General features: G+C 39.8%; 2 protein-coding genes across 7 annotated transcripts in view; one reads left to right on the top strand and one right to left on the bottom strand.

The window, feature by feature from the left end:
• Window positions 1-60: 60 nt before the first annotated feature.
• LOC108093211 (all trans-polyprenyl-diphosphate synthase PDSS2) lies at window positions 61-2,384 on the bottom strand. Its single transcript, XM_017193173.2, has 3 exons — window positions 1,660-2,384; window positions 1,412-1,601; window positions 61-1,144 (listed from the first exon to the last, which is right to left on the bottom strand). Exons 1-3 carry the CDS (start codon window positions 2,016-2,018, stop codon window positions 338-340), a joined length of 1,356 nt encoding a protein of 451 aa, XP_017048662.1. The 5' UTR covers window positions 2,019-2,384; the 3' UTR covers window positions 61-337.
• Window positions 2,385-2,977: 593 nt separating this feature from the next.
• LOC108093082 (mediator of RNA polymerase II transcription subunit 13) overlaps window positions 2,978-13,784 on the top strand; it is a 25,831-nt gene continuing 15,024 nt past the window's right edge. Inside the window, exons 1-3 of one of the 6 annotated variants that reach the window (XM_017193004.1) lie at window positions 2,978-3,086; window positions 4,721-5,285; window positions 8,635-8,950. In XM_017193004.1, coding sequence (XP_017048493.1) covers window positions 5,217-5,285; window positions 8,635-8,950 — 385 coding nt within the window. In that variant the 5' untranslated portion in view covers window positions 2,978-3,086; window positions 4,721-5,216. Of the gene's footprint in view, window positions 3,148-3,637; window positions 4,160-4,200; window positions 4,585-4,720; window positions 5,286-8,634; window positions 8,951-13,784 lie in introns of those variants that run through there. The other 5 variants (XM_017193006.1, XM_017193007.1, XM_017193005.1 and 2 more) reach the window with 5 other exon arrangements.

Below are 13,784 nucleotides of genomic sequence, written 5' to 3'. Positions count from 1 at the left end.
TTTGATTTCTGAAGTGAAATTTTGAAAAGGAATGAAGTAGTCTCAGTAAAAAAATAAATAAATATTTAAAATGATTTTATTTGTCATGTATTTGTTTAAATACAAATCATTTCAGTATAAAATCTATGGACTAGTGCTAGGACTACAAAAACATTTTGAAACGATTATTTTTGCACTTGCACCAAATAAAAGGTAAATTAACCAAACTCAGCAGTTCAAAAACGCCATCTAAGATTAGTCAACAATGTTTGCTTTAAATGACAAATGACCCAATGGAATAAATACGACTAAACTATGCCCTGAACCCGTGATAAAAATCAGCAGCGATAACTTGGGATCAGAGATCCTGCATGGCCAGAATGATGTTCTCCAGAGCCTGTCGAGCATCCGTGGCCGGGAAATGTTGCAGAACAGCCAAAGCGGCAGCCGTGTGCTTCCTCTGTAGTTCCTTAGTTTTAATCAACGCAGGACCGGCCAGGATTGCCTTGTGAATCTTGTCGTAGTCGATGTTATCGACGGATTGCTTGCCCGCCTCCAGCTGGGCGTACATGCCAGGGTCGTGCTCCAAATGGAACAAAACTGGAGCACTTACGAGGCTAAATGTAGTATCCAGAGGGAGTTGTGGGCACTGGAAGGGCTCGGCATCCAAGCAGGCCTGCCAGGCTAGGGCCAAGTGTTTGCCAAAGCGGTACGCATGTCGCTGCAATTCCTCACTCTGGCCGGCCAACTTCAACGAAGCTTGACAGGACTTGCCCAGGAGACTACCGGCATTCAGAATGTTACGGCACTCCCATTCCTCCTCAGGATTTCCCAGAACCTGAGCAATTGGCATGGGGGTCATCACGTCGTGCTCGTTGAAATCCACTCCGACGCTAAGGGATGGTCGCTGGAAGGTTCCCGGCTTGTAGGGCAGTGGATTATTCTGCTCATCTCGCTCTCCAATGAATTCCGACTCCGAGAAATCGCGCACAGCCGACGAGATCAGCTCCACCACTTCCTGGTTGCGCAGATTAGCGAGCTCCGCACTGGAATGGCCCAAAAGGTAGTCGCCGGTCAGGAGACCGATCTTGTTGCCAAAGGACATGTCGTCGTAGGTGGCCACATCCTGTCCAGCCTGGGTGCTCGACTGCAGGTTGACAACACTCTAAAAAAAAAAGATAAGAATGTAACAAATGCAAAAGGCAACAGTTGAAGTTTTCATCTGAAATATTCGAGAAACAACCTTTTTACAATTTTTTTTGTTTCGCCAAATAAATATGTATGTGGAAAGTTATAGTCGTTCGCTTAGTCTATAAGGTGTGAGTCTAATTTGCATAGACAGCCACTAATTTCAGACATAACTTCCGAATGTTTGCTTTTCGTAACCTATGCGTCATTTTTGATCGTATCTTTTAACAAACTTTAAACTTACATTGTGGACGAGATGTGAAATCCTGATCATTTCGGTGACCTCAGCCAGAGCTCTCTGCGAGTGAAGCACTCCTGCACTCTTATCCTGCTCCACATCAGGAACACTGGGAGCATGTCCTGCGGCCTTGGACACCAAAAGCACTATCAATCCCCAAGCTTGCATTGTGTTCTTGCCATTGTAGAGCAGGTGTCTAAAACAGGATTTATGATAAATCAACTGATTGTATTTTATGCCAAACAAGTACTTACTTGGCTGTTTTCATCAGCGGATGGGCACTGCCCACCAGTTTGCGCAGGTGCAGCGCCACATTGGCGATCTCGTCGCTGAGCAGCCAACGCAGGCTCAAAAAGGATGTGGGATAGCCGACGATCCTCTCTGCCTCGCTGACCGCCCTGTTCCAGTCGTGCCTGGGGGGCGGGCTCGTCACCTGTGCAGTGGAATGCTTTCCACTGACCGTCGACGTTGCCGTCCAGCGTTGCTGTTGTTGTCGTTGGAAAGTGAAAGTTTGCAGCGCAGGCGCAACTTGAGGGTTTTGGAATTCGTGGACCTCTGCGGAAATCCTTCGACGCAACTGTTGCATAATCCTTAACCCACTGGCGCGGTACATGGTTGTCTATCTTCTCTATTGTTTTGCCTAAAAAACCACAATTATTTACAATTGCTGGATGAGAAAATCGCGTCTTTAGCTCCGCTCTGTCGAATTGCTCGTCGAAAAGTGAAATCTTCGGGGTCCGCCGCTGCCCGCGTCGCTGCCGACGTCGATTGCCTCTTCTTCTTCGCTTCGGGCGGCCCACTTTTACAGTTGGTCGCTTCGCTCAGGTGGCCGCCAAGCGTTTTGTTTGTTTTTATTGCCCCACGCAGTGTCATGGAATTTGGGGTGGTGGGGGAAGACGGTGCAGGGAGTGGTGCGGCGGTCTTGAGCGGGAAAACAGGTTTTTCGCACGGCAGTGCCGTTTTGCGGCACACTTTTTGGCCATGAGCGCAGTAGTATGGTCACACTTGGTGATGGAAAATGGGTAAAAGAGTGTTCTAGAGATATCACATAATAAAGGACAATATAATTTCAATGTAAAAATCAAAAAAAAAATGCATTTAGCAGAAATTAATCATTTAAATTAAATTCTTATTTGCTATATTCTGTTTACCTTTTCAATGCCCTTTTTTTTAACCATTAATATTTAAAGCCAATGTCATGAATTGAAAAAAATTTTTTGTGGTTTTGAAAGTAATTTAATTTATTTTCAACGGCTTTTTATCCCTTTGCAACTGATTTGGATTAGGTGCTTAGTTCTTATTTGCTATTTTCTGTTCACCTTTTCAAGTTCCTTTTTTTTAACCATTAATATATATCGATAGTTTAGTGTTGGCAGTATGTTATGTATGATATGTGTATTAATAAAGAGCCGATAATATGCCCAAAAATATTTTTTACTTTTAAAATAAAGAGATTGTTAGTTATTTTCTTATTTACTTTTGATTTTAATAAAATTTAACTTGTGCCGCTGTGTTCTTGACACCCCAACATCGATTCTGACCTCAATCTATCGATAGCGCCATCGATGGGCTGCCACCTCTACCGCCGACGGCAAGTTTCCCTGATATTTGTTGCGAATTGTTAAAAAAATCGATCGCAGATTTTCCGTATGCGAATGCGAAAGAGAAAGTGGCACAAAATGTAAAAACTAGTGAAAACTAGATCGGCAAACGCTTAGAACACCGAAAATAATGTTTAAAACGTAAAAAAGATCGAAAAATGCAAATGCAGAAGCGAATGCCCGAGAAGTGAGAGGGTGTGCGTTCAAGTGTGTGTGTGAAAGAAGAGCTGCAACGAATTAAATATAAATAATAATGCCAAGTGCCGTTGAATGACGAATAGTTGTGGCGCAAAATGATTAAATGGCATTTAAGCCGTGTTTAAACACTGCAACGGAAATGTTTAATAGTTTTTAATTACGCTAGCGGTCGCTGCCCCGGCGCTGTGTGTGTGTGCGTGAGGAAGAAGGGGACAAAAGGAAAAGAGAGTGGGAAAGAGGAATATGCAACAACTGTGCGATTTAAGTTATCGGTGGCATTTGTTTTTCGGCTATTTCGAGTGTCTGAAAGTCAAAATCTGAAAATCTGATGTGTACACACACATTACTGCCCAGAAACAGAGGAAACGGGGCGAAAAAGAAAACTACGAAAGTGGTTGCTTGCTATGTAGGTGTATGAGTGTGTGAGAGGAATGCTGTCTGTCTATGTATCACGTTTCGCACATTGTATGCGTGTGTGTCTGTGCAGTGTTGTATAGTGCATAAATTATGGAATTTTGGATTTCTTTCGAGTTTCGTTTTAGTTTCTGATTTTTTTCCCTTAATCGATCTGTATGTTGCTCTCTCTGTCGCTCGCTCGCTTTAAAAGGTTGCATCCCCAAGAGATGCACAAAGAGCGAGAGAGCGTAAGCGAGATAAACAGACGCCGCCACTAACGCACACAAATGCAAATGCAGTTAGCTGGTAAAACTTGTTTTCTCCCTCTCTCTCTGCAAAAAGAGCAAAAGCCGCTATTCGGCCGCTCGCTCTCTCGCTACTCGCCGCTGCTACAACTACAAACACACTTGCTATATACCATATATACGGCTGATTCAAAGCTAGGCGAGCAAAATTTCCATTGTGTGTGGCGGCCAGCGTTCGCAGTCGGTTCGAAAATTTCTGACTCGTCATTCGTGCGCAAAAAACACAAAATACAACGCAAGAAGTACAAGCCTGAGTAATAGATTAAATATAAATATTTAAAAGTACTGTTATGTTTGAGGATCAACCGCTGACTCTTAGTTTTTCGTGTGTGTGCTGTCGTGCGAGTGTGTGTGGTGTTTCCTCATTACTCATCTTCATTATTGAATTTTGAAAAATATTTATTTTTAAAAAACCTGAAATTTTGTTGTGTGTTAATCTGAATTATACAGCCGAAAAACTCTTGTCTATTTTATTTTTTGTCTACATCAACGATTAACGAAAAATCCAACGACTTTCATCGTCGTTTGTGTGTTTCTAGAAGTGAATGTGTGTGTGTATGTGCCTGTGCGTATACTCGCTGCCTTCGGATGAAAAAAGTCAATTTCTGAGTCTCTCTCTCGGAGACTTTGGCTCTCTTTTGCATGAATGAACGAACCCTTGTAATTGTTGTTTATAAGTGTGAGTATGTGAGTGTAGCAACAAATAAGCAGTGAGGAAAACAATAAGAAAATTAAGAAATAAATACAAGAATGCGATATTTTCCAAATTCGAATGAAATCAAGTGCGGGAAAGTCTAATTGCTTTTATATTCCAGCTCTAACCAACAACAGCAACATGCATAGTTCTACAGTATGTGTGTTTCATTGCCAAAGCAACGTTTACATATAAATACTCTCTTAAGAGAGCAAATAATAAGAAATACAAATAAATAAATCAAATCAAAACCAAATAACTAAACATCAAATAGCAAATTACAAACAAAATTCAACAACAAAATATCGAAAGCAAAGAAACGAGACGAAAGAGAGTTTTCAATATTTGTGTATCCGTGTGTCGTCTCTCTCGCTCTCTCGCGTGTGTTTCGTGCCTATATCTGTGTGTGTGTGTGCGTGCAGCAGAATCAATAATAAAAAATAAAGATCCAAAAAAGAAGAAAAATTAAGCAAGCAAATGTGCAAAATACTAGAGAATATACAAGTCAACAACAAATAAAAACAACGACCGGATAAATAACAATAATAGCAATACACTATACACAACAACGTTGAGAAAATGAGGTGCTGCTGTGCGAAGAAAACAAGCCAAGAACTATGACGCATCAAAATCATCAGACAAACGGCGCAAGTTTGGAGGATTGCCACACAAACTTTTATGCCTTGGTAAGTGTTTTTTTTTTTTTTTTTTGCTGTTTGCATTTGTTTTTATTTCGCTAGGGGTTTTTTTTTTTGCTAGGAAGATCTAGGTCAGTGAGGACTCAGGGGGTCTGAAGAGGGCTTTGGGGTCACTTGCGGGGGTGTGTCACCCACACAGAAACAAAATTAAACCACTGATCATGGGATCTCTCTCCATCCCACTCTCTCTTATCGATTGGCAGAGGAAGACGCCGCCGGTCGGCGACAGCTGTTTATCGTTATCGCTGAAGATGCTTAAAAGGAATAAAGATTAATTAACTATAAAATTGATAATAACGGAAAACTTAAAAATAAACCCTTAATATAGAAAAAACATTTTATGTAGGTCAAATAAGGACTTAAAAGTTTTGAAATTTTTATTTATTTTTAAAACTTCATTTTAAAAGTGTACAATATAAAAACATTAATTTGTAATTTTTCATAGAACCTATATTTGGAATAATAAGCACTCGAGTAAAAGGATGATTCTATTTGGGGTCGTGCAAAAGTTATTTTGAAACTCAAAGGTTTCACATCAGATAGCGTTCATTATTGGGATTTGAAAATTGAGTAACTGGAAGCTTTAATTTCCGGGTGTTCACTGTAGCAGTAAAAGCGGGTGTCTTTGTGGCAACCTGGCGGCTGTTGCTTTGCGACTTTGTGGGTTTTGTTTTCAGACTGCGGCTCGGTGACTTTGTGGCCCATAACAGGTTCTCCTTCTTCCCGAGTCTCAAAAGTCGAGACTGAAGACTCAAAACCCGCGACTGAAGACTAAAAGCTTGGGGAGTACGACTAGTTAGCTGGCCCCGCTAGTTATTGTTGCTATTGTCTGTTCTCTTTGGCATATTTCTTTAATGAATCTTGCGTCAGGAAGAGGGGACAGGGAAACGACAGACAATACAGATGCCGAAAAACGGAAAAGCCGAAAGAAATAGTCAAAAAAGCAGAGGCGATGACGACGACAATGCGTACAAGTCAACGTGCTCCACTTCTCCCGCTCTTTCTATCCCTCTCTCCCGCCTTCCCACTTTGTACTTACAACTCTCTTAGTGAGTTTGGAGCAGCTATAGACGAAGACGAAGAAGAGGCGGAGGAGAGGCCGACGCCAACGAAATAACGAAACAATAACAAACGCGCCAAACTTTCTCTGAGCGAGAGAGAGAGCAAGGCGACAGAGCAAGACGGCGAACAAGAGAACAGTTTGAACTTGAGAGGCACGCGCGCGTGAACAAATACAAACACAAGCGCAAAGCATGTCGGAATGATAACAGCAAAAGAGTGGGAACTACGCTCTCTCCTTCTTCCCCCCTGTCTCTCGTTGAAGGATTGCAAAAAGCGAGAGGGAGAGAGATAGCCAGTGGGCAGATAAAAGATAGAAAAAATCAACCTACGAGATAGCTCGCCCAAAAATAAAAGCCAAATCGAAGACCGAAACGAAGAAAAAGTAGCGAGACGAAATGAGAGCGAAAATGAAAACACACACCAAAATGGCATAAACCCGAAGAGGCATCAGCGGAAGAATGTGGAACATTTTGTCGTCAAGAAGATGGTGGAGGAAAGAGAGGGCTTGGGAATTTGGGGAGAATGGCCGGTTTGGGGGAATACCTTTGGGTGTGATTGTATGCGTGCGTGCGCCCGCTCGCTTGTGTGGGTAAGGTGCAGTTATTTATTTTGGCCCCATCTCGCTTTGCCCCATTGATTGTTTGCCTTCTCACTCGCCACTTGCCACACCAGCAACTTGTTTTCATTTTTCACAAATATTGCCATCTTAAAATCTCTATAAATTTTCTAAGAGTTTTCCCAAGCCAAGATATCTTATACGTGACAACAAAGTTGCTAAGCTTTTGTTATAATCCTCAATATACTGAACTCAACACTCCTGTATTGACATTATCTGCTTTTAAGCAAAAAATATTTTAAGGGATATAAACCTTAGTTATTAAAAATTGTTTTTGTGTAAGTGGTTTTCTGTAATAATACATTTACTCCAGGGTTTTTTTTATCAGCTTGCGGTTTTGGTGCTGCTCTAAATTTCAGATTAAATAAAAGCATATTTTATGAAGTTAGTTAAGTACATATTATCAAATCTCTCATTTACATTTAATAGTATTGGTGCGTAGATTTCCATTTTACCATACAATTCATGGCTATTTTTGATGGAAGTATCTTGCTGTTTGTGGAATATTCAAGTTTTTCTGGAACTTTTGGGTGATTGGGGACTGTTGTATAAAGCCAACGCAACTCTGCAGCGGAAGCCGCCAATGACGACCCCAAACGGCTAAAAAAGCTAAAAAGCCAACGAGCCCAGTTAGTCAGTCACTCATTCTTCTTTTTCTCCGTGCTTCTCTCGTATTTTCGCTTTTTTTCTTCTTCGGTGCCCCCAAGTTTTTCTTGTCTCTGCTGCAGCTCCTCTTCCGCTCCTTCTTCGCCCCTCCTTCCACTCTGGCGTTTTTTCGTGCTTTTGTTTTGAGTTGCGAGGTAGCGGAAGATTTTCGAGCTTCGCTTTGGTCGTTTTTATGCTTTTGTAGTTGTTTTATTGTTGTTGCTGCTGCCAAGTGCAGTGAGGAATGTATTTTTACATGTGTCTGTGCCTGCGATTCCGTAGATTTCGCAACACTGGTAAATTAGTGGGCAACAATTCAAGATGATTATCGTTTTTGCATAGATGGAAACCCTCTGGGGAATGAAACAATAACTTATGTTAATGCTTAGCTTAGTCACCATACCATACCTTGAAAGCAAAAGTAATTATCATATTTATTCACAAAATCTATAATATAATTTGCAAAATAAGTTATCCAGCCAAAGTCATAGCTATAAGTTTAAACGGATAAACACTATTTAATAATGTAATCCAATGAGTTAAAAACTATTTTCGACTTTGTTTTTTAAGTTGAAAATTAATTAATAATTAAAAAGAAGTTGTTAAGAATTATTGTAAACTTTTATACATATTTTCTTTTCTGCTTTTCTTTGTGATACTCCGTGAAACAAAGCTTTTTCAAAAAGAATTATATTTTGAAAATTAGGTCGAATTCGTATGGCTGTTTTAGTTTGGTTTTTCAAGATCTCTTCCCTAACAGCTGCAATAACAAATCTGGAATTCAGACTCAGACTTTGTTGTTTCTCGTACGTCACGTATAAAAATATTGTGTAGATATAGAACTTTCGTGACGACGGAGTAAACAAATGGTAGGCGCTAGTCTAAAGATAAATATGCTTCGGTATTAGTTATCAGTTAAGTGTATCGCAGAAACTATTTGGCATTAAGTCTGGATACCATTACCTGTTTAAATGTGTATTAATGACTAATTCGTTATTGCTTTCCTGTTTTCAGACTGATTTATGTGGAATAAAATGGCGGAAGTTTGTTAATGGGGAGCGACCGAACGCACCGAGCGATCCTTTAACGGACCCGATCCTGCGCTCCTATTCGCGATGCATCCGGGCGGACATGCTATGCGTGTGGAGGAGGGTCCAATCCACGAAGACGGACAACGCCGAACCCAATGCCTTAACCTTTGAGATCGCCACCTCGACCAAGGTCCACCCGCCCCTTTCGTTGGCCGCCGCCAAGGAGCTGTGGATCTTTTGGTACGGCGAGGAGCCTGATCTCAAGGATCTGGTCGATGCCGAATTGCTGAGAGTTGCGGGTAAGTTATTTTCCTTCAAATGCTACAAAATAATTATTTCCTAAGCAAAATGTTTAGGTTCCTTATAGTTGGATACCAAATTGTTGGATATTGTAGTTAAAGCTAATTTCAAAAAAAGCTAATTTTTCAACTATTTTAGTTTACAACCTTTTTTTTGTTGAAGTTGAGGGAAAGGAAAAAGTATATGTTAGAATTTAAAATCAGTCGCATTTTTCAACAAACCCTGAATGGGAATTTAAATGCTAAGAAATATCTAACTTCGCTAGGATTTGATTAATCATCAACGCCCAATAAACAGCTTTAAAAATAAGTGTTACATTTAAGATCGATTGTAATATTTTCTCCCTCTCTCTTTCTCTCATTCTCACGCACACATGCAATTGGGTGATGAATTTAATAAAGCTTCAAGGCCGCATTCATCGCATGCAGTGCAACAACAAATTTTCGCCATCTCTTTGGCGAGTCTGTGTGTGTGAGGGTGTATCTGTGTGAGAAAAGCCAAAACAACGGCAACACACAAACAAACAAACAAACAGAGAAACACGCGAAATACATTTCGATTGCGGCAGATGATTATTATTATTATTGCTCTCCGGTTGCTCTCCTTGTTTTCCTCCATCCCCCAGTGTTTCTCCCCCTCTCTATTTTATTTTCCTTTGGCGTCACTCAATTCACATGGCGTCGTTTTGAAGCGTCAGCAACAGAAAAGAGTAAAGAAAAATAAAACAGCAATAAACGTCAATCGTAGGTGGCTTTTTTGCCTCCCACTCGCGCACACAGAAAAAAAATTAAAAATACAAAGATTAAAATTTGTTTCTTTTTGATATAATTTTGATTTGTAAAGTAGTCAATCCAGAAGGAGAGTAGCAAAAACCGCTTGTCAATTATAACAGAGCTTAGATCCTACCGCTCCACACAAAGAACTATTTTTTTTTATTTTTGTAGCTACTGAAATTCTCTCAAAGTCAGTTCTAGATAATCTAGATCAACTTTTTTTTGCTGTGCAAATATAGAGAAAAGAGGAAGCAGTGCTTAAACGTCACCTGTCATTTGCAATGTTTTTTTGCTTGCTCTCTCTGTCGCTCTCTTTCTCTCTGGTAATTATGCAAACCAAGAAGAAGGGTGCTCTCGCGTTCTCCCTCTTTCTCTTCATCCCTCTCGCTTGCTCCTCCGAGGGTTGTTCAATACACACTGGCCTTCGAAAGAAGCTCTCTCGTTCTGCCACCCTCCCTCTCTATCGCATCCTATCTCCCTTTCTTTCTTTTCTTATCAGCCATTGCGTGTGGCTACTATTTATTCAATATTTATTGTTATTGCCTCATTATCTCTGACCACTAACTACGTACATCGTGCATTGTAGAATTTGAATTTTGGTTCCAGCTCTCTATGGCAAATTCCATTACCGAACTACGAACCACAGGTTGCCAAAGATCCACGCCGTTGTAATCTACAAACCCATTAATGCTTTCTGTTACTTTTTAAAATTTTTTGGTAAACGTTTGTTTTGTTATAACTTTTTAATACAAATTTGAAATGGGTTTTGAAATGAAGGGTGTTTTCGAACTAAAAATAAAAATTTTAAAGAACTAGAAATTAGGTATGTCATAACCAAAAAACAATTTAATAAATATTTTGAATAAACATAGATACATATGTGGATAGAAGTTCCCGTCCACAAATGTTATTGGTTTCTGAAGTACCTGACTAAGATACGGCGTACGGAAGTTTGACTGTATCTATCGCTATCTGCCTACGTCATTGTGGCCCACTGATATTACAGTTAGCTCTTGTCTTCTGACTACGCTAACGTTCTTTTTTTCGCGCGCACTTTTTGCTGTCTGGAGTTGAGAGTTGAATGCACGTAGCTTTTACCGCTGATGAAATTATTGTTTTTTCCCTGTTTGTTTTTGTCTTTGTCATCGTTGCATCGCCTTGTTTTATTGTTGTTTTTGCATTTTTTAATGACAAGGACATTGACTAATTGCATTGACATTACTTTGTCTCCGTCGCTTGTGCGGATTTTCGTTTCTTTTTATAGCCTTTTCGGCCATAAACAACAAAACTGACAAAAAACTGTCGTACCCCAAGTTATTAGTGTGTGAGTCTGCGAGTGCGTGTGAATGAAATTCTGAAAGAGAGAGAAGAGTGGCGAAGAGAGCGCTCGCTGTTGTTACTGCTTTGTTTCTCTGATTTGCTATAGGTGAAAACGGCAACGCCGCAAATCTCAGCCAGTTTGCACAGTGAAATGAAAGCACTGTAAGGTTTACGGGACCAGTGGGCTATTTATTATTCCAGAAATAGTTGTAAACTTTACTTAAGGAAGAAGTAATTTATTAACCATTCAAATAAACATTTTCAACATAATTCTGGTGTAAAAATAAAAAACTTAAGTATTGAGAATTTTTAAAATGTTAAATACACTTCCATTATTCAATAAAATTTTCCAAGACTTTCCTACTCACACCCACTGTGAACTAATTTATTTACCATTTTGTAATTTTGAGCTTGTCTTTCTACTTGCGTTAAACATTTTGGTCATTTTAGGCAGCAGGCGTCATTGGCAGACACGCCTACGCTAGAGTATCATAGTAGCCCCCCAATTTACATGTATTCTTCCCCCATTCCCCAATAAAAAAAACACCCCACACGCTACTTGTTGTCATTGTACTAAGACTTTATTGTTGTATTTCGATGCCATACGATTTTTACCTTAAACAGCTGTCACTTGGTCATGTGTGTGCGACTGTGTTGGGGTCGTAGTGTGCGTGTGCTCCACAATTGGAGCCAATAATTACGTGCTCCTCTCTGCGAGAGAGAATCTCTCATGCGGTTATTCTCTTTCAATGAGCTTAAACTGGTTTGCTAGCTTCGGCTTAATTACAATGCGCTTTCTTGCTCATTTTGTTGTTGTTGTAGCTGTTGTCTTTTGCATTCGTGTATTTTACGTGGTTTTGGTTTTGGCTTTTGGCTTTGTTATTGCGCTTACTAAACAATTTTTCAATGTGTGAGCGCGCAGATTATTGACCTTGATTAAACATTTGTTGCTGCCTGTCGTTCTGTGGCCACGCAAATGCAAAATGCTCTCCTAATTAAACGTTACAAATGTTGTGAAATTCTCACAGATAGTGTGAGAGAGGGAGGGTGATATGCTGCGTTAGCAAAAGTTTAACCTAAAATAGCGTTGTTGTTTTGGGCCACAAACAAAATGAGCAGCAAACTTAGGTGGGGGGAGAGTGGGGGAGCGTGCGAGTGTGGGTGAACGAGTGCACGCCTAGCGGCACTTTGTCTCCCAAACAACCACTCTCTCTTACTCGCTACTTTCCATAGAGAGACTTTGTCAGCTCTCTCTTTTTGAGCGAGAGAGAGAGAGGCATCAGCAACATGTGCACAAACCACACGTGCTAAAAAATTCACCCACACAGACAATTTGTGTGTGTGCTTGTGGAATTTGCATTGAGCAGTCGCCGTCGATTCCGATTCCCCGATTCCGATTCACCCGATTACGATTCCTTTTCCAAATTTTTAAAATTTTTTGGGAAGGTGAAAATTTGAAAACAAAAATTAAAGTCATTCAACTAAATATAAGTTAAAATAAATCAAAGTTGCTTAGCCTTTACTCAAAGAAAGATAAATATTATTTACTATGTATATCAAATGGGCGGGTACTTGATTCGTTTTGGTTCTGTATTTATGGCAATTTGTTGAAGATTTTTAAAGAATATTGCTAAATTTTATAGAAGTTAATTCTTCCTTCGGAAAGTAAATCAGATCAGAGATTTACAACGCCTAAGTGGAATATTATTTGAGCAACGTTTATTACTTTGCATTGAAGTCAATTTCAGCGCTTTGTTTTTTGTTTGTCGTTTCGTTTTGTTTCGTCTCGTCTCTCGGTTTTCTTTTGTTTGTTTGCCGAGAGCGGCTGAAGCTGCAGTTGTTGTTGCTTTTGTTTTTTCTGGCCTACCCTTGTGGGCTTTTTTTTTGCGGAGCTTTGAACTTTTTGCCGTTGGGTAGTGTGTCAATGTGTGTGTATGACCTCAGAAAAGAAGAGAAACGAAGAAGAGCCGGCTTTCAGGATGGAAATTGGAAGGTGGGGATGGGAAATATGGAGATGGTGGGATAATAATAGTGGAGAAGAAGAGAGCAGGAGGCAGACTCTCTCACGCACTCACAAACACAGTGGCATAATCGTACATTGCCCTTTACCCTGCAAGCCTTTGGAAGATAAATTTATCCCCTATCGTCTAGAAGACACTTCTTAGTCACTTCTGGAAGATAGAAAGACGATAGAGCACATTTTACAAAAACAAAATACACATCTATCGCCTAGAAGTCACTTCTTAGACACTTCTGGAAGATAGAAAGACGATAGAAATTTTTGGAAAAAAAAGAAGAGTTTTTTATCGCCTAGAAGTCACTTATAAGTCACTTCTGGAAGATAGAAAGACGATAGCACACATTTTACAACAACAAATATACAAAAAAAACTATCTCCCAATTCACTTCTGGAAGTTGATAGGAAGATAGTAAAGCAAAGGTCCCAAAAATTTACCGATATTCTGGTTTTACTGAATATTTTTGTGTATTTTCTTTTGACCCGCGTACAGATTTTGCTGCAAGGCGTCATTTAGTTTCTAGACTGCTGTCTTGCCAGTTCAAGTCTGAAAATTGTTAAGTGTTTAAAAATATTATTACGTCTAACAACGCGTACAATGCCGGAAAAAAATGCAGCACATGTTAAGATCAACTATTTTTTTATATAAAGGTAATGCACATCAGTTTCTAAATATGCTTTTCATTTTAATAATGTTATTTGTGTGTTTTCTTATAGAGTTTA

The sequence above is a fragment of the Drosophila ficusphila genome, unplaced genomic scaffold, assembly GCF_018152265.1.
Source record: "Drosophila ficusphila isolate 14025-0441.05 unplaced genomic scaffold, ASM1815226v1 contig_106, whole genome shotgun sequence".
Taxonomy (NCBI): Eukaryota; Metazoa; Arthropoda; class Insecta; order Diptera; family Drosophilidae; genus Drosophila; species Drosophila ficusphila.
This window is presented reverse-complemented; position numbering and strand designations above follow the sequence as displayed.